The sequence below is a fragment of the Rhinolophus sinicus genome, linkage group LG03, assembly GCF_036562045.2.
Source record: "Rhinolophus sinicus isolate RSC01 linkage group LG03, ASM3656204v1, whole genome shotgun sequence".
In the NCBI taxonomy this organism is placed as follows: domain Eukaryota; kingdom Metazoa; phylum Chordata; class Mammalia; order Chiroptera; family Rhinolophidae; genus Rhinolophus; species Rhinolophus sinicus.
This window is the reverse complement of record NC_133753.1, coordinates 199,459,728-199,478,702: the sequence shown is the minus strand read 5'-3', so window position 1 is coordinate 199,478,702 and position 18,975 is coordinate 199,459,728. Positions and strand designations below refer to the sequence as shown.

General features: G+C 54.6%; 1 protein-coding gene across 1 annotated transcript in view; it reads left to right on the top strand.

The window, feature by feature from the left end:
- The first annotated feature begins 620 nt into the window (after positions 1-620).
- Positions 621-18,975, top strand: part of AHRR (aryl hydrocarbon receptor repressor) — a 61,959-nt gene continuing 43,604 nt past the window's right edge. The window contains exons 1-3 of the mRNA XM_019744617.2: positions 621-753; positions 9,112-9,184; positions 13,074-13,255. Of these exons, the coding sequence (XP_019600176.2) occupies positions 9,123-9,184; positions 13,074-13,255 (244 nt within the window). The 5' untranslated portion in view covers positions 621-753; positions 9,112-9,122. The remainder of the gene's footprint in view (positions 754-9,111; positions 9,185-13,073; positions 13,256-18,975) is intronic.

The window sequence follows — 18,975 nt, the reverse complement described above, 5'->3', positions numbered from 1 at the left end:
GGTGGAAGAGGAGGGGGAAGCATGTCCGAGGGGTCAGTGGGGACTCCAGGTGAAGGCCCAGGGAGGAGAGGGCGAGGGGGAGACTTTGCCCTCTGCCGAACGGGGTACCAGCGCACTCGCCTGGTGGGACGTCGCAGGAGCAACGCTGCGGTTCCTGGAAAGTTCAGGGTCAAAAGTATGAATTACTAATTTATAGTTTGTAAAACTTGATTCTTACAGCAACCCCTTGGAGCAGTCGGGGTGGGAAACGCTATCCTCATGTTACCTATTCAGATCGCGACCTCTGGGATCCTGGCCGCGCCCAGGGGACCCTGGGCCCTGCACCTCGGCACCCTGGGCAGGTGCGCGCTCAAGCTAGTCCGGCGCAGGTGAGACAGCTGCGTGACCGGGGGCGAGACATAGAGGGTCTGCGGGGAGCTCGGGCCCTCGAGGGGCGCAGGGCGCTACCCACGCCGGAGTGGACAGCTCCCTGGGAAGGCCTTGGGGACGGAGGGCGCAGGGCGCGGCGACCCCTCCGAGGCGCACACAGACCTGCAGGACCAGAGGCCTGAGCGGGGATGCACGCGCGCGCCCCCTGTCGCCTCCCGGCCGCCGGCTCCAGGGCGGGGCGGGCTCGCGTGCCGGGGTGGGGCTGTCCTTCCCGGCCGCAGCCTGGTCCCCTAGATGCGCCAGCCGGCAGCCGCACTGCCACAGCTCCCGGCCGGGTGGGCTGCCCCGGCGTGCGCGCCTGAGCCTCCGCGCGGAGCTGGCCCGGTAAGTGCTGTGGGCGGGCTCCGAGGCCCCCGCTGCGCCGTGGAGACGCTTGAGGGGACCCTCCTCCCGCCGGCCTTCCAACCCCATCATCCCTTGGATCCCCCTTTTCCCACCCCATCCCCACGTCGTCTCCAGGCCTTGGGTCCAAGGGGCAGCTTCTCACTTAAAAATTAAAAAACGGGACTTTTGGGGAAGCCCGGTGCCCTTCCACTGCTGTGGTCCCTCAGTTTTTGCTCCGGGAGCGGCAGCCCTCGTCCCCCCTCTATGCCTGTGACCTGCTGGGACAGTTGGGCTAATTGCCCTTCGCACTTAGCCTGGTTTCTTTCAGAAAGATTTTGGGCAGTTGCTGGTGGGGGCTTTGAACCCACGCCCTGAGCCCTCCCCAGGGCAGCTGGGGGCAGGGAGCGCAGGGCTGGGGGTTCCAGAGCCCTAGTGGCACAGTTCAGCCCCTGGATCCTTCTGGGCTGGGAGCGTGAGGTTTGGTTCCCACACTTGGGCAGGGTAGGCGGAAGGGCCCATGTTCCAGGAATTCACTCGGTTTCAGTCAATGGCACCAAGAAAGTTGTTTTCCCTAAAGTCTTATTTTGAGTGGCCGAAAATCCCAGACTGTGGACCCTCTGTGAGTGGCACAGACCCTCAGGGACCCCCATTGGGAGGGGCCCGTGCTGGTCAGGGTCAGAGGTCAGAGGCCTTGAGCCACTCAGCCCTGGGGTCCCTCCTTCTGTCTGTTTCCCTGTTGGCTCCAGGGGCTGGGGCTGCAAGTATTTGCCCCCAGGAAGTGGCCAGGAGGCCTCCAGCTGTGGCCGCCTGAGTGTCATCATGGGAGGGGGGGCCTGTGGGACCAGCCACAGGCTCTGGTCCTGGAGGGGCTCAGTGCAGAATGTCGGTGCGTGAGTGTGTGCCCTGGGCATCTGTCCCCAGTGTGTACTTCCAGGGTACTCTTCCCCCGACCCCCCCAGTCCGCTGAGAGGGCCTCAGGCCTGAGTTTTGCAGGGAAAACCATCGGTGATGTGCAGACTGTCCCCACTTGTGGGCCAGTGAGTGGCATGGATGAGGGGGCCCTCCTGACATGGCTGGAAGTCACCGTTTTATGGGGGACTTCAGGCCCTAACTATGGAGTTTGAACCCAGACTGTGTGGTTCTGGCCCAGGCTCCTGCCCAGAGCGCGGTGTGCCCTGTGGAAAGGAGGGGCGCTGCTGCGTGGGGAGGGTTTATGTTTGTTTGTCGCTCATCTCTAACAGGGACAGTTACTACTCTTCCCATAAGAGGAAGCTTCATCCAAAAGTCTGATTTCTCTGACCGTCAGCTCAGAGCGTGGCGGGGTGTTCACCTGTGCAGCGCTCAGGCCCCCCCAAGTCTCTGCACACCCCCACCCTAGTGCTGTCCATGGCTAGGGGGACCCTGGCTGCAGGGGGGCCCTGCCCCCCAGGCAGTCACAGGCCACAAGGAGCCCAGTGGGGAGAGTCCCCGGGCCCCCTTAGGCAGAGAAGGAAGCTGGTCCTGGGCTGGGACCCACACCCACCTCACAGGGGAGGTTGATTTAGTCGGAGGAGGCTTCATCTTTTTGAGGAGAGAGCACAAATATTTAGTAAAACGGAGCAGCCTCCACGAGAGTGCCGACCTGGTGTGCGATTGCCAGGAACTCCACAAAGTGCAGCTACTCAGCTCAGACCATGGCGGGGAGGCAATGCAGGCTCCTTTGATTCCTGCCTCACCCCAGTGGAGAGGTACCTGGAGACAGGTCTCTGCTCTTGGTGCTTTTTGCCATAATCTGCGTTTTTTAGGGCCTTGCACTGAGCTGGAGACACCAAGGAAGAACGTGGCTTTGTGTGTGTGTGGGGGGTGGGAATGAAAGGCTGGGGGAGGGTTCCATGGAAGAGCCTGGATCCTGTCTTAGTCCCGCTGTGGGGAGGGGCTTGGGATGGAGACTGGGCCTGTGTGCCCTTTCATGCTGCTTCTCTCGGCACCTTCTCGAGGTCACCAATGTTGTCGCATCAGACGCCACTCTTTGAAAGACGAGTGATGCTCCACCCTGCGACAGGCCGCATCTCGCTCACCCGGCACATTTGGTGGATGCTTGGGTCGCTTCCACGTTTGGGTTCTGTGAATACGCCGCTGTGAGCGTTTGTGCCAGGTTGACCGTGTCTGATGGTGTTACAGTTCTCCAGGCACAGGCCTAGAGCGGGGCTGCAGCTCATACAGTGACTGCTTCACGTGTGGAGGAACTGCCATCCTGCACATGCCACCAGCTGGACACTGGGTCCCGACCTCCCCCACCCTCATCAGGACCTGTGACTTTCCATCCACTTGACTGTCACCATCTTGGCAGGTGCAAGGTGGTAGCTCATTGTGGGTTTGATTTACATTTCCCCAGTGACTATTGATGTTTAGTATCTTTTCATGTATTTATTGACCATTTCTATATTTTCTTGGGAAAAATATCTGTTCAGGTTGTTTGCCCATTTTTAAATTGGGTTGTCTTTGTTGTTGAGTTGTAGGAGTTATTTATATAGTCTGGATACTTGATTAGCAAATATTTTCTCCCATTCTGTGGGTTCTCTTTTCACTTATTTTATTGGGGAACTGTGTTTTTCCAGGACCCATTAGCTCCAAGTCAAGTCGTTTTCACTCTAGTTGTGGAGAGCGCAGCTCACTAGCCCATGTGGGAATTGAACTGAGCCAACCAGCCGCCCACTTTTCACTTTTTTTTTTTTTTTAAAGATTTTATTGGGGAAGGGGAACAGGACTTTATTGGGGAACAGTGTGTACGTCCAGGCCTTTTTTCCAAGTCAAGTTGTTGTCCTTTCAATCTTAGTTGTGGAGGGCGCAGCTCAGCTCCAGGTCCAGTCGCCGTTGCTAGTTGCAGGGGGCACAGCCCACCATCCCTTGTGGGAGTCCAACCGGCAACCTTGTGGTTGAGAGGATGCGCTCCAACCAACTGAGCCATCCGGGAGGCAGCTCAGCTCAAGGTGCCGTGTTCAATCTTAGTTGCAGGGGGAGCTGCCCACCATCCCTTGCGGGAGTCAAGGAATTGAATGGGCAACGTTGTGGTTGAGAGCCCACTGGCCCATGTGGGAATCGAACCGGCAGCCTTCGGCGTTAGGAGCATGGAGCTCTAATAGCCTGAGCCACTGGGCCGGCCCCACTTTTCACTTTTTTGATAGTGTCCTTTGAAGCACAGATTTTTAATTTTGATGAAGTCCTATTTGTCTGTTTTTTTCTTTTCCTACATGTGCTTTTGGTAACATATCTAAGAATCCATTGCTAAATTTGAGGTCATGAAGATACAGCTTTGTCCTCTGGTGATCCAGCTGTGTCAGCATCATCTGTGAAGAGAGTATTCTGTCCCCATTGAATAGCCTTGGCATCCTTGTTGAAAATCAATTGACCATAGTATGTCTATTCTTACAGTTTCTCTTTTTAATGCTTTAAAACATTCCATTATGGACATTTTCAAATCTGTTACAAAAGTAGACAGAATTTTATAATGAGCCCAGTTTATTCCTCAACCAGCACAGATAGGTAACAGGCGATATTGACTGATCCAGTTTCATCTAAACCCCACTCTGCCCCCAGGTTGACGCATCAAGTACCTGACATCTCGTTTCTTTCATATGTGTATCTCTAAATTATGTGGGCTTTAAAAACTTAGCTTTTTGTATTTTTAACTTATTTTTTTGTGTGATTTGAGAGACTTAATATAAAGGAGTATTAGCTACAGCAGTGGAGTAATTATAGGGGTGAACCGGGCACCCTGAGCGTTCTAACGGGCTCTGGCAGCATGCCAAGCAGCCCACTTGGGCGTGGAGGCCCCTCCCCAAAGCTGGGGTTCAGCCCCCGCCCCCCACAGACACAGGGGAGAGGTTCACCGAGTCCCCGCCTCTGGAAGCAGGAGGCAGAACCAGTAAAAGAGCCAGAAGCCCCTTACTCCTGCACAACCCTCCTGCGCCTCCACTGGCAAGTGTTACATTGTGCTGCCCTCAAAGCAGGAATGCTTGAGGGTGCAGCCATCCATGCAGAGCAGGCCAGAAGGGCTGGGTTTGGAGCCCAGGGCACTAAGTGGACGCCTGGCACACTCTGCAGGACCATCCGAGCCCTGCGTGAGTAGCATGGGAGCCCACCCCGCCACCCCCATCCCACGTTGCCACACCCTGACCACTACATGTGTTATGAAGCCCCTACGTCCCTGTCATCGTTTCTGAACAATGACCTTGAGAAGATATTTAATAGCGAGAACACATCTTTGTTCCATTTTGTAGGTCCATGTACCATCTGATATCGTTTTCTTTGGCATGAAGATACCCTTCACGTTTCCTATAGTGTGGTCACCTGGCAGTGCATACGTTCCGCTTCTGCATGTCTGAAAAAAGTCTTTATTTCATCTTCATTTCTGAAGGATATTTTCCCGGGTGTGGAATTTTAGGTCTCGGTGTTGTTTCTTTCGCACTGTCATGCCGTTGCCCACTGTCTTCTCAGATGAGGCTCTGCTGTCATTCTCACTTTTGTTTCTCTGGTGGCTTAAAGGTTATTCTGTTTGTCACTCGTTGCAAGCCCTTGATTATGGGGTCATTTTCTTTGTGTTTCTGATGCTTTCTGATGCACTGACCTTCTGGAATCTGTAGGATTACAGTTTTCATTACATTTGAACAAATTTCTGCTATCATTTCTTACAATTTTTTCCTGTTGCCTTCTTTACCCTCCTATCCTTTGGGGCCCCAGTTCCACACCTGAGACCTCTTGTAATACCTAAGAATTTCATTTTTGTTTTGGTGCTGTTGTAAATGTAAAAGGCTGTATTCTGATGGGTCGCTGCTGGTCTGTGGAAACACAGTGGCCTCCTGTGTACTGTCCTTGTGCTGTGACCTTGCTGAACTCAATTATTGGTTATAAGAGATTTGTCTTAGTAAAATGATTGAAATACACACCGTGTGTCTGAAACAGAGAGTATCTTTCTTCCTTTCCTGGCTTCATGGCATTTCTGTTTTTCGGCTTGCCGCCCTGATTGGGGCACAAGTGACATGTTTGATGGAAGGGGCTGTTGGACATCTGGCCTCATTCTGATCTCAGGGGAGGTACTCAGCCCCTTGCGGTTGGCTGCTGTTTTGTAGATGCGCTTTCTCAGGTTAAATAAGTTCCCATCTATTCATAGCTTGATGAGAGTTTCTTCATTATTCTGAATGATGTGGATTCTGTCATGCTTTTTAGGCATGTGTTGAGATGATCGTGCATATTTTTTCTTTAGTAATACAGTGAATTACATTGCTGGACTTCTGGAGGTTGAAACCCCTTGACGTCCTTGGATAAACCTCACTTGTGATGTATTTTCCTCTGTGTTGCTGGACTCCATTTGCTAGTGTCTCATCAAGGATTTTTGTATTTGTGTTTCATGACTGACATTGATCTGTACTTTTCTGTTGGTAGTAGGGTGATGCTGAACTTATACATGAGTCGGCAATTTTCAATTTTATTTTCAATTTTCTGCCTGAGGTGGCAGAGAACTGGTATTACTTATTTCTTAAATTGGTAGAATTTGCTAGTAAAATCGTCATTGTTGGGATAGATACAGGACTAAACAGGTTATCTAGTTTTTTCTTGAGTGAGTTTTGGTAGTTTGTGTCTTTCAAGGAATTGGTCCATTTCATCTCAATTATTGAATTTGTGGGGATAGTATTTGTGTTAGTCTGCTTGGGTGACCATAACAAAATACTGTCGACTGGGCGGCTTAAGCAATGGAATTTATTTCAAACAATTCTGGAGCCTGGGAGTCCAAGAGGAAGGTGCCAGTGAGAGCCTCCTCTTGGCTTGCCGATGGGCACCTTCCCAAGGGTGAAGAGAGACCTCTGGGTCTCTTCCTCTTATAACGGTAATGGTTCTCTCGGACCAGAGCTCCACCTTTACGACCTCATTTAACCTTAATGACCTGAAAGATACTATTTCCAATACAGTCAAGTGCAGGTTAGGGCTTCAACATGGATTTTGAGGGGGGACACAATTAAATTCATGCAATATTCTCTTATTTTCCTTCTGGTATCTGTGGGGTCTGTGGTGATGTCCCCTCTTTCATCCTGACAGTGGTAACTTGTGTTTCCGTGTCTTGATCAGTCTGGCTAGAGGTTCATCAATTTTGTTGATCTTTTCAAAGAACCAACTTTTGGTTTCATTGATTTTTTCCCTTTTTCTATTGTGACATTTCTATTCATGTTTCATTGACTCCCCCCCTCTTTATTATTTCCATCTTTCTACTTGATTTGGATTTAGCTTCTCTTCTAGTTAAAGTAGAAACTTAGATTATTTATCCGAGACCTTTTTTTCTAATATAAACATTTAATGCTCTCAGTTTCCATCAAAGTACTGCTCAGCTGTATCCTACAAAGTGTGATGTGTTGTAGTTTAATTTTCATTCAGTTCAAAATACTTTTAAATTTCTTTGAGACTTTCTTTTTGACTCATGGTTATTTAGAAATGGGTTGCGGGAAGGCTGGGTGGCTCAGGTGGTTGGAGCACCATGCTCCTAACGCCGAGGTCGCCAGTTCGATTCCCACATGGGCCAGTGAGCTGTGCCCTCTACATCTAAGATTATGAACAACAGCTCTCCCTGGAGCTGGGCTGCCATGAGCTGCCGCTGGCTACTCCGTGGGCTACCATGTGCTGCCATGAGTGACCTGTGGCCAGTGTGAGTGGCTGGCGGCCAGCATGAGTGGCCAGCAGCCATTGTGAGCAGCCAGCAGCCACCAAGAGCTACTCTGAGCGGCCGACCGACGGCCTCAGCCAGCGGGAGCTCAAGGCTCATAACACCAGCGTGGGCCAGGGAGCTGTGTCCTACACAACTAGACTGAGAAACAATAGCTTGAACCAGAGTGGGGATGGGGGTGGGGGGTGAAGTGGCAGAAGAAAGGGGGGAAAATAGCAGAAATGGGTTGCTTTCCAAATATTAGGGAATTTTTGACATAATCTTTCTAGTTTAATTCCATAGTTGTCACAGAACATACATTGTATTTCTATTCTTTTAAACTTGTTTTAAGTCCTGGAATACAGTCTCTCTTGGCAGTCTCTCTTGGTGAATGTTCTGTGTACCCTGCATTGTTTGATGGTGCGGTCTGTAAGTTTCAATTAGTCCAAGTCTGTTGCTGCTTGGATGTTCTGTATCCTTTTTGATTTTCAGTTTACTTATTCTCTTGATTACTGTGAGAGCAGTGTTGAAGTCTCCAGTGAATTATCTTTTTAGTGTCATTAGTTTTTGCTTCATGTGTTTTGAAGCTCTGCCGTCAGGTGTGTGCAGTTAGGATTGCTATGTCTTCTTGGAGAACTGCCCTGCCTATCATCACATAATGTCCCTCTTTGTCCGGTAATACTCCTTGTTTTGAAGTCTAGTTTGTCCGACAGTCATAGCGACTCCAGCTTCTTCTGGTTAGTGTTTGTATGGTGTATCTTTTCCCATCCATTTACTTTACCTGCTTGTGTCTTTATATTCAAAGTGTGTTTCTTACCTTTAAAGCAGATCGATGACACAGTTCCGAGAATCTCACGGCACTTTCAGAGCAGGGTGGAACTTGTGTGTCTGTGTCTGCCTCCTCTTCCAGGTTGTACATGCTTGAGGCCAGGTGAGGGCTCAATCCTCGTCTCCAAGTCTGTGGGCGCAGGAGCCTGGCAATGAGTGGTCACTGCACGCTGGTCTGCAGGACGTGTGTGAGCTCAGCATCCTCACTGCACGGAAACCTGAAGTGAGGGCGAGCTGACCAGCCTCGGGCGCAGAGGACAAGGCACCTGTGCCCAGCGCTGCTGGTGGAGGCTGGCCGGCTTGGGCAGCTGAGAGTTAGTGGAGTCGAATGAGTGATTTTACCCAGAAAAGAGGAAGCCTGTTGGCCCAGAAGTTCAGGGCCACCGACAGGAATGGGAAGAGGAATTAGGCCGCCACAGATGCCTTGGAGAGGATGGCCGCCCTGAGCCTGCGCGGAGCCCTGACGCAGCTCATGTGCCTTGGCCGTGTGTGTCCCACTCACACTGCTGTGTGCAGCGGCGTCTGTGTTTCTGTGTTGTGGTGACATTTGTCCACCCGGCACAGGCGCACAGGGCTCTCTTCTTGGTAGGGATGCAGTGACGGGGTCCTCGGGCCAGGCTGGGGGACAGTGACGCTGCCACCCAAGGCGAGGTGTGGGCCGTGGTGCCCTACTCGTGCGCGCGCATGAGGTGAGGCGCGAGTAGTGCAGGCTTGTGCCAGAGGAGCCTGGTCGTCGCCCGTGGGTGCGATGGAGGCACGGGACCCCAGTGTGACGGCCAGGACCTGCCCTGGGGGTTCAGGCAGTCATGCGGGCATGGGGCTCCTTCACAGCGACCAGCCTGACGCTCCTTTCTTTTTAGGCCTGAGGACGATGATCCCGTCAGGGGAGTGCATGTACGCGGGGCGGAAAAGAAGGAAGCCCGTGCAGAAGCAGTAAGTGTCCCGCCTGCCCTTGCTGGCCCACTCACGAGGGACGCGTTGTGTTTCCACTGGGAGACGTGAGTTTCGGGCCGAGTGAGCGAGGGAGAGGCTCGGTGGAGGGCTGGAGGGACTTGCTGAGGCCTGGCGGCTCGCGTGTGTGGGAGGCCTGGTGGCAGGACGGTGTCCTGCTCTCCTGACTGTGATGGAAGGTCCGGTGAGGGCCCGTGACACTTATTGCCCAGAAGGCCATATGGAGGGCTACGATATCACCATGGTCCTTGGTGAGAATCCAGCCGTTCTCTGCCTGGCCTCACCACAGATGGGGGGACCATGGGGAGCTCATCCTCCCCCCCCCCCGCCATCCCTCTGTCTGCCATGGCTGGTCTAGTGGAGCTATGGGCCACCGAGGTGTGAGGTCTGTGGTAGCGGGGTTTGGGGGCTGTCCTGGTGGGAGGTCAGCAGAGAGTGGCCCAGGGCCCACGGCTGCCTGGTTCCTCCAACAGGGGTCCTGCAGGGTGCCCAGCGTCGACTGGGGCTGTGTGTGTGCATGTATGTAATACAGCCGTGTGCTGAGACAGCTCTGAGTGACTGCGTGTGTGTGTGTGCGCGTGCACACGGCTACAGTGTATGTGGGTCTGTGTTTCTGTGACCTGGGCGGCCCTCCGGCCTCCAGTGGGTACAGGATTCTGGGGGAGGTTCTCAGGAACATGGTGCCACTAGCGCAAGGACAGGCAGCAAAGGCCTGCGAGGCTGGACTCTGACTGGTGGATTGTTTTAAATGTTTTTTTTTTCTTTTATTGGAGAAGGGGGACAGGACTTTATTTGGGAACAGTGTGCACTTCCAGGACTTGGTGGATCTGTCATCTGAGTCCGCCGTGTGGCCGCCATAGCTGCGGAGCACAGCAAGGCTTGTTGTCGGGAGCATGGGCTCAGGCTGGTCTGCGGGGAAGGTGAGGCTTGGGCAGGCGGAGGTGGCGCTGTGGGCCCCCCACCTGGGCGGAGGCAGTTCCGTAGCTGGGCCCCCAAGGGCTGTGGTAGGATGTGGTCCCCAGCAGGGTGCTGGACAGATTTTCTTGGGCGGACGCTGTTGTCACGTTGAACAGGGCAGGAAAAGAGCTGGTGATGCCTGCGTGTTCCATGGGGTGGACAGTCCAGGGGCAGAGGAACCAACTCTCCTGCTTTTATCATGTTTCTGTTCCAGTGACAGGGTCTGAGATAATGAGTTTGAGGCACTCACTGTAAAATACCTTTTATTTATTGATGTTATGAAGGGATAGTATGTTCATCTAATTCAGAACAGAAAAAGTGTCCTTCTACCTGGTTCCTGGCACAAATTTTAAGCTTCTGGTGAATGGCCCGGAGATGGTTTATGTGACAATGGGCCAGTGTTGGTGTGCATTTACCCTCTGCATGTGCTGTGGGGCATCTGGGACCACACCACCCTCCGTGGCCCGGTGACTCTGTTCACGTTGCGTGGGGGACACTTGGGCATTGGTTGGCACACATCCTATTGTTGGGAGAGGCAGCGGCCGCGTGGCCTGTGTCCTGGCCCGTCAATACCTGGGCCGCTTCTCAGGGTGGTGTCTGGAGTGAGTGACTTTGAGGGGTCTCCCTGGGGCAGAGCAAGCATGTTTACTGTTCACTGTGAAAGCGTTGGGTCCCCCAGTTCAGCGACTGCAGCACAAACCCCTGCAAAGTTACCTTCTTTGTCACCCTCATGGGACCTGAGGACATGGATAAATGACGTAAACACGCTGAGGCACCTGCGGCACCAAGGGCAATGGGTCCTTTGTCTCTGACCTGGGACACTTATGCCTCCTGCCAGCATCCACGGACTCGCTAGTAGGTAAATCACGGCCCACACCTAATGTGCACGTGCTACCTGGAAGTGGGTTCACTCAGTAATGGTGTGGGCGACTGTGATGTTGGCAGCATTGGGGACACGCCCCCTCCCCTGCCTGGGCACGTGGTGTGTTTCAGACTTTGGTAATTTGTATGCCGTTGTTACAAGTGCGGTTTAGCAGCCATCGTATTTCTTTGTCTGTGGTGATAACTTCTGCTCATTTTTTCCTGGGTAGTTTAGGACTTTGTGCTTCTTGACTCTTAGAAGCTTGTTGTCTATTATGTGTTTCAAATAATTTCCCCCAGTTTTAATTTATTTATGGTGTCCTTTGCCGTGCAGAAAATTTTAATTTTTATGGAGCTGAATTTAATCTTTTCCTTTGTGGCTAATTAATTTTACATCATGAATAGAAAGACTTACTCTGCTTCATGTTTATAAGATAATTTTCCCAATGTTTCTTCTAAACTTTTCTGTATTCTTTAAAATACATAGATATATATTTAAACTTTTGAGCCCTTGGAACCTTTCCTGGTATGATGAGTGGGGTCAGAATCCATCTTATTCTTTCCCTATGGCCATCGGCCATTCCTACACTTTTATTGAATCATTAGTTTTTCCTCACTGACTTCAGTGGCAGCGAGCATTTTAGACATGCAGTTGAGACACCCACAGGGAACCGTGTGTGTGTGTGTGTGTGTGTGTGTGTGTGTGCCGAGAGTCTCCACCAGGAAACTGGGGGCCTGACAAAACCTGCTTTTGATGTTTGAGCTCCTCCTGGTGTGAGCTATGTCCCCATGTCCCATCTGTGGTCCCAGCGTCCTCACCGTCAGGCTGTGGGGCTGTGGTCTGGCCCTGTCCTCGGGGGGGTGGGGTGGGGACATCTGTGCGTGCCCATCCTTCTCCTGATGAAAGTTGTGGAGTGTGGGTCAGCAGTGGACGTGGATTCACCTGGGCTCACAGGCACCTGGCTGCTGGGCATAACCTGCTCCTGTCCCTCGGGGCTGGACACAGAGAGTGGACCTCGGTGTCATTGGTCCTGTGGCGCTTCGCGTGCTCTCCCTCCCTGGATGACACTTTGAGCTCATGAGGTGAGTGAGCTCTGGCCCTTCCCTTCTGTTGCCCACATTTTCCATCTTGTTGGGCTGTAACTCAAGTACCCTGACTGCACACGTTCAAAGTGCAGTCTGATTGGATTTGACTGAAACTAAGGTCACAGAGTTACCCGTCACGCCCAGAGGTTCCTTGTCATTGCTTCCTGAACCTCGTCTCTGGCAATCTCTGACATGCTCTGTCCTGTAGCCTGCTTTGCATTTCCTGGAATTTTCTATTAATGGAGTCATACGCTGTTATGCTGGGCTCTCTCACCGGCCATAGCGTTTCTGAGATTCCCCCTCCCATCCCCCGGCTGCCACATCACCGTGAGCTCCAGGGCCAAGTCGCGCCCCAGCAGGAGCAGTTCTACCTCCACTTGTTCGTCTGCAGACGGACACTTGGGCTGATCCCAGTTTGGGGCCATGGCGAATGAAGCTGCTATGAGCGTTTGTGTGCAGGTCTTTGTGTGGATGTGTGTGTTCGTTTCTCCTGAGTCTGCGATTACCCTCACCTCAGCCCTTCAGCCCCGCTGTGGAATGGGAAACTGAGGCCCAGAGTGGCCACTCACACCTGAACTGCAGGGCGAGGGGTCACGGGCCCTGAGAGGGCTGTGACCTTAGGCTGGACAGACACGCCGGGGCGGCTGTCCTCCCACTTCAGGGAAAGTCGGCACAGAGAGGTCAGGAACCGTGCTGGGGGCACACAGCCGTGCTCTCAGGCTCCCTGCCCTTCATCCCTGTTCCTTCGCTCCCAGTAATGGTATGCAGTCGCTGATGATGTGCGGTGATAGTTTGTTGCACGCACTTCTTCAGGGATGCATGACTTTTCATCCTCTTCAGCACCTTTGTCCTGGCGGCAGCTCCATTTTGAAGCTGATAGTAAGGTCACTCCCTGGAGCAGGTTCCCACCTGGGTGGCCAATGGCCTCTGGTGGACAAACACATCTGACTGTGGTGGTTCCCCACAGGAAGCCCGCCGTGGGGGCCGAGAGGTCGAACCCCTCCAAGCGGCACCGGGACCGCCTCAACGCTGAGCTGGACCACCTGGCCAGCCTGTTGCCGTTGCCACCGGACGTTGTCTCCAAGCTGGACAAGCTTTCAGTCCTGCGTCTCAGCGTCAGCTACCTCCGGGTAAAGAGCTTCTTCCAAGGTAGGACTCTCACCCATGCACATCGTGCCAGGCTGGGGTGGGCCAGGCTGCGCCTCTTCTCCTGGGTCACCATTCGCTGAGCGCCGTTGAGTTGGAGCAGCTCTGGTAGAAGAGGCAGGGGCCGGTCGCCCCCGGGGCCTCACATACTGCCAGGGCCCTGGGCACCCGGCAGGTCTGCTCTGTGGTGGGGCAGGACGCAGCTGAGCTCAGCAGGCCCTGTCCTGCTGTTAACGGGTTAAGCACTGGTGGCCAATGTCGTGTTGCTGCTTCACCTGTCTTGGGGCTGCTGAGAGCCCCCGCCCCTCTTGGCACCTGGGATGCCTGTGTGTCAGACCCTTGCAGTAGCCTTGGCAATCGTCCACATCGCCACTCCAGGCGACCCTTAGTCTCTGTGTGGCCTGGCTCAGCGCCTGAGAAAGAAGGCTGCTTGTCACCACCCTATGAAAACCTGTGATTGCCGCCATTACCCCTGAATTAAGTCTGAACTTGTTACAAAATCATGAACTTACGCTATGTTTTCGGGAGCAGGTGGTAATATTTGCAGTGGGCAGGTGCGGGCACCAGGGAGGAGAGGGGCCACTGTGCCTGACACCTGGGGCGTCACCTGGCACCTTCTCTTGCTGCTGCACGAAACGGCTTGGGCCACAGTGAGGATGGACGGCGTGCAAGGGCCGAGGCAGGATGGTGTGGACCAGGTCTGTCCCACCGCCCACATCAGTGGGAGCAGTTTGCACTGTGACGTGTCTTAGGTGGGACTCAGCAGCTCCCCCTGCTGGCTTTCTCTGGTCCCCCCAGGAGAGGGAGGCAGTTTTCCAGAGGACTCAGCCACCTTCATCTCTGACTTTCTGTGAGCTGATCACAGAAGGCCGTGAGGCCATGAGACCGTGGGGTGTGCTGAGCCCGCTTGGTCCTGTGGGCTGGTGGCTGAGGTGTCAGCCGTGTCCAAGGCTGCTCTGGGTGACCCTGCTCCCCCTGCACACATGTACCTCCCCAGGCCACCTGCCTGTGGGCAGCTTATAGCAGCAGCGGTGAACTGTGATTTGGCAGCCCGGGCCTCGAGCTCACCCAGCACCCAACCCAGATCGGTCCTCTCTGGAAAACCGTACACTTTTCCTTTAGGTGAAAAGGCTGCCTGCCATCCAGGTGTCTGTCACCCAGACCCCCGTGGCTGGAGGTGCAAGCTCCTGAAACACTTCCACAAAAGTAGATTTGGAGCTCGGCAGAGAACGGGGGCTACTATGTGGGATTCAGTGGTGGTCACCAGGAGGGCCATGTGGGCTGGAGGGCTTCCTGGAGGAGGTGAGGGGCCAGGTGCCATCTGCAAGCTACATCTCAGGCGGGGCCTCTTCTGCTCGCCCTACCCCCGGCAGGACCCTGGCAGGTCCCCTCTTCTCTGCGAGCAGCTGTGAGATTCCTGGAGGACGCCGATCACCGTCCCGAACCTCAGTAGCTGCCGGGGTTCTGGGTTTTCTCATTGGTCACACTGAGAATTGTTCTGAGTTTCGTCTGAGTCTCCTTCCCATGTCTACAATGTCTGGCTTGTGTCCTGTCTGTCCCCGGAAGGCTCTGTGTTTCCTAGATTTCAGGTTATTGGTTGCCCTGGGGCCTCGGGTCTCTGATGGGCCCACGAGAACTTGCAAACTTGTAGATCTCTCGGTGCTGTTGGGAGGTGAGGTGGAGCTTCGGGCTTTGGGCTTCTGTGTTCCAAGCAGAAACTGAGCTGACAGTGGCGTCCCCTCAAGTGGGTTTGAATTAAAAATCAACAGTCATCTGGCCAGCAGGGCATCCGAGGGGCTGAGGGTGTGTTGTCAGCTTTGTCACTCGGTGTGTGGACAGGCTTCTCTCTGTTTCTCCTGCGTCCTTCAGGGAGGAGGTCTGTCATGGGCGCGTGTGATAGCTCACGCCAGCGGCCGTGCTGGCCTCCATACACCTCAGATGCCCTTGTAAAGGGCGTCGCCTGCGGGGACACTGAGGAGGGCACCTACATCGTGTCAGCACTCAGCGTCATCTGTGACCCCACAGTGGACACAGGCCTGGCCATCCCATCCCCCTGGGCCTGGACACGCGAACGTATTAATAGCAGGTCTCTCTGAATGGAGACGTTCCAGGGGTTTTGTTTTACTTTCCATGTTTTTCAGTTTTTTGCTGAAGTATATTAACTTTATAAATAGGAAAAACTCAAATGTGTAAGCAGCTAAGCAGATCTCGGCGCTGCTGCCATCCTGGTGTGGGGCTCTGGTCCCTGTCCTGCACACCCCTCATGCCAGTGCTGCGGCTGGAGAGCTCAAATTAGTCAAATCACTGCTGAAACCATTGCTTAGTTCTTTGTGTATGAGTGTCACCATAATTTATACCCTTTAGGATGAGCAGGGTGGCCACGGGGCGCAGGACACCTGCTGAGGAGACGCTGGGCGGGGGCTGTGTCCATGAAGCCGATGGCTGCTCGAGGGGATGGCCGAGCTGCCTTCAGACGTAGGGCACGTGCCATGGGCCGTGGGCACATGGCCGTCCATCAGTGCCTTGGGGCTGCCACCCCCGTGTCCCTCACCCGGGCTCCTCAGTGTCATCTCAGCCCAGAGGTGTGGAGGTCAGTTTCCTGCGGGGACCTGGAGTGTTACCACTTGTGCAGGACCACTGTGCTTTTCCGAGAGGGCCAGGACGTGACTGAGAAGTTGAGGTAGTGATCCGAAAAGTGGCACAGCGCCACAGCATGGCACCAGCACATGGGGGTGCGGTTCCCACACTCGCCTCGTGTCTTTTATCCATGGACCGACTGGGCTGTCAGGACAGCTCGGGCCGAGTTCAGGGCCGCCCTGGGGGCTGTCGCTTCACCCTCCTCACACTGACACTCCACGCAGATGGACCTCCTGGCCAGGAGATTGGGAGGGGACTGGTCACTAGCTCTCCGGCCTGGTCCACCTGCGACCAGCCAGGCTGGGGTTGGTGGTGTTGAGAGGCTCGGATGCTGCTCTTCCCCGGAGTTCAGACGTCTGTCCAAGCGTCCCCATGAGTGCCTTGCTTTTAACAAAAGCACAGTGACATTCCCATGTCACCGCCGGTCCCATGGCCCCCACTGATGCAGGGACGCTCTCCCGTCGGCCTGAGCCTGTGAGGCTGACTCCACACTCCCTGCCGGTAATCCCCGCTGCGCAGCTCACAGCTCTGCCATGCTGGCGTTGTGACTGTTACTGCTGAGTGACAACAAGCCTGATTTCTGCGTCACACCTTTTCTATCAAGGATTCCAAAATTGTACATTGTAGGGGAGATTCTAAATGCTTCCTGAACTCATTTCCACCACGCAGCTCTAAAAACTGGCTCTTACTCTGTGCTTCCTGACTCAGGAACGGGTGCAGTAATTTTCATTCAAGCGTCCATTAGAAGTCTCCTTTGGGAAGGACGTGAACTGGAAAGCTCCAGCCTCAGGGTGATGATGGCTGAGATGTTCCCTGTAATGTGTTGGCTTCCATGATTTTTACAAGGCAGTGGGTTTATTTTATTTGAGTTTTGCTTAGAGCACAGGGCCAGTACTTCTGAATTACAAACACTCTGCTTGTACTTAAGAGCGGGGTTTTCCACCCATAAATCTCATGATTCACAAGGGGACGTTGGAGGCTGATGAGAAGAAGGATGCCCGAGGGGGGGCCGGCTGCACCCAGGCTCCTTCGAGGACCGAGACCCCAGCACATGTGGGTCTGAGAAGCCCCGCACCGCTCACTTGGGCCCAGTGGTCAGTTGGATCACCCACCTTAAGAAGCAGCAGCACCGGCTCATCCGAGAGACTCCGAGGGACAAGTGGGAAGTAGCACGCAGAGATAACGGGGGGCCTGATGTCCACGCAGGCCTGGCCCGTGGACGGTGTCCCCAGTGAGTCGCGCAGATGGGAGCATCCATGGGGAGCACAGCCTCATAAACCAAACTGGGAAGGGGAGGATGAAAGGCCCTGGCGACCCTTCATGCTGTGAGGAGTAGCCCCCGTTCTTCCCGCACCCTGTGGTCGCGGCTGGGCCTCGGTCCCCTCTGACTGTTTGTACTCTGCCTCTGGCCCCCACTTGCACACGCTCGTCTGGGAGCCCTTCCTGGCTGCCTGGTCCCCCAGGCAGGACGGCCCAGAAGGCCGTGCATCACAAGCGTGTGTCCTGCGACCTCCCCGCAGGCGTCATGTTGGTCAGTGTGTCAGGAGCGAAGTCCCCTTGGACCCTTAATGATCCTGTGACCAGGCCTGAAGAGGACACCACCACTAGACTAACTTGTCTCGGTTCTCAGCCTTCACTAGAGTCCCTCCCTCGTGAGCCCTGTATGGACTGCATATCTGTGTCCCCACAGATGGACATATTGGCCCTGACCCCCAGCTGGCTGTATTTGGAGATGGGCTGCTAAGGAGGTCACAGGGTGGGGCACTGATCTGATAGATAGGTCTGTGTCCTGTGCTCCCTCCCCCCCAACCCTCCCCATCCCCGTGGGACTGAGGAAAGGCCACCCGAGGACACGGTGACAAGGCAGCGTCTGCAGGCCTGGGAAAGAGCCGTGCCCAAAACCAAGTCTGCCGGCACCCTGGTCTCTGACGTCCGGGCTCCAGAATTGTGTGAGCTGCCCTGCGTGGCATTGTGAGTGGCCCAAGGTGGCCCTGAGGTGTGGTGGGAAGTTTGGGACCTGTCTTTTCTCTTCTTTGTGTGGAACACGGATGGATGTGGGTCATTGCTGCCAGAGCCACTTCCAAAGACAGCCACCCCCAAGGGTGTTTCCGGCAAAGACACACTAGTTTCGAACCATTCAGGACAGAGAGTAGGCATGTGTCAACTGTGCACCCAGGGCCCCAGGCTATCCCCGCACTGCCCTGTGGAAAGATCACTCTTGATTATATTATGTGCTGGTTATATTTTTCGTACCATCTCTTCCTAACTTCTGAAAGGTAAATCTGGCCAGGAGGAGGGCAGGCCCTCAATGGACCCTTTGTCCATCTGTCCACCCCCCAGGACATGAGGAGGAGGCAGGATGCAGGTCAGCAGAAACTGGCATTGTCTCTCTCTTGCTGCCCCAGCAAAGACCACTGTGGGCTGGCTGCCCCGCATGTCCCTGGCCCCTTCCAGGTGACCCAGAGTCTTCTGGTCACAGCTCCACGCAGGCTGAGCAGCAGCAAGCCACGGGCAGGGAGCAGCGGGCATACACGGTTTGGCGGGATCCAGGGCTCCTGGGTGCCTCCCGGTGTCCTGAGAGACATGTGCTGTGGTTGGCCCGCAGGGTGACCCATCCTTTCCAGTGGGTCCCTTGCGCTCCTTTCCTTAGCCCAGTGTGGGATGGTGCTTCCATCCTCTTCTCATGCCTGCAGGCCCCCTCCTGGGAGGACAGGATGTGTGGCCCCCCTGCTGCCCAGAAACATGCACCTTTGACCATCCCCCACCCCCAGTTGCCTGCCAGGAGCTCCAGGTGCAGCCTGTGCCCCTTGGGTTTCCTGAGTGTAGAGAGACACCAGCCTTCCATCCCCCCTGCCAGCCCCAGGAAGCACGGGCCGGCTCTCACAGAAGTCCTCAGGAAGCCCCTCTCCCTGGGCAGAAAGTGAGGAGAGGAAGTGCCCCGGCTTCTCCTGGTGCAGGTGGGGGCATGGGAATCACAGCACAGCCCCTCCGAGGAAGCCCTCCTCCAGCTCCGAGTGCATCTCATCTCTGATACCCCCTGGCAGCCCTGCCTGGGTCGCTGTTGGGACCTGAATATAGTTGGCACC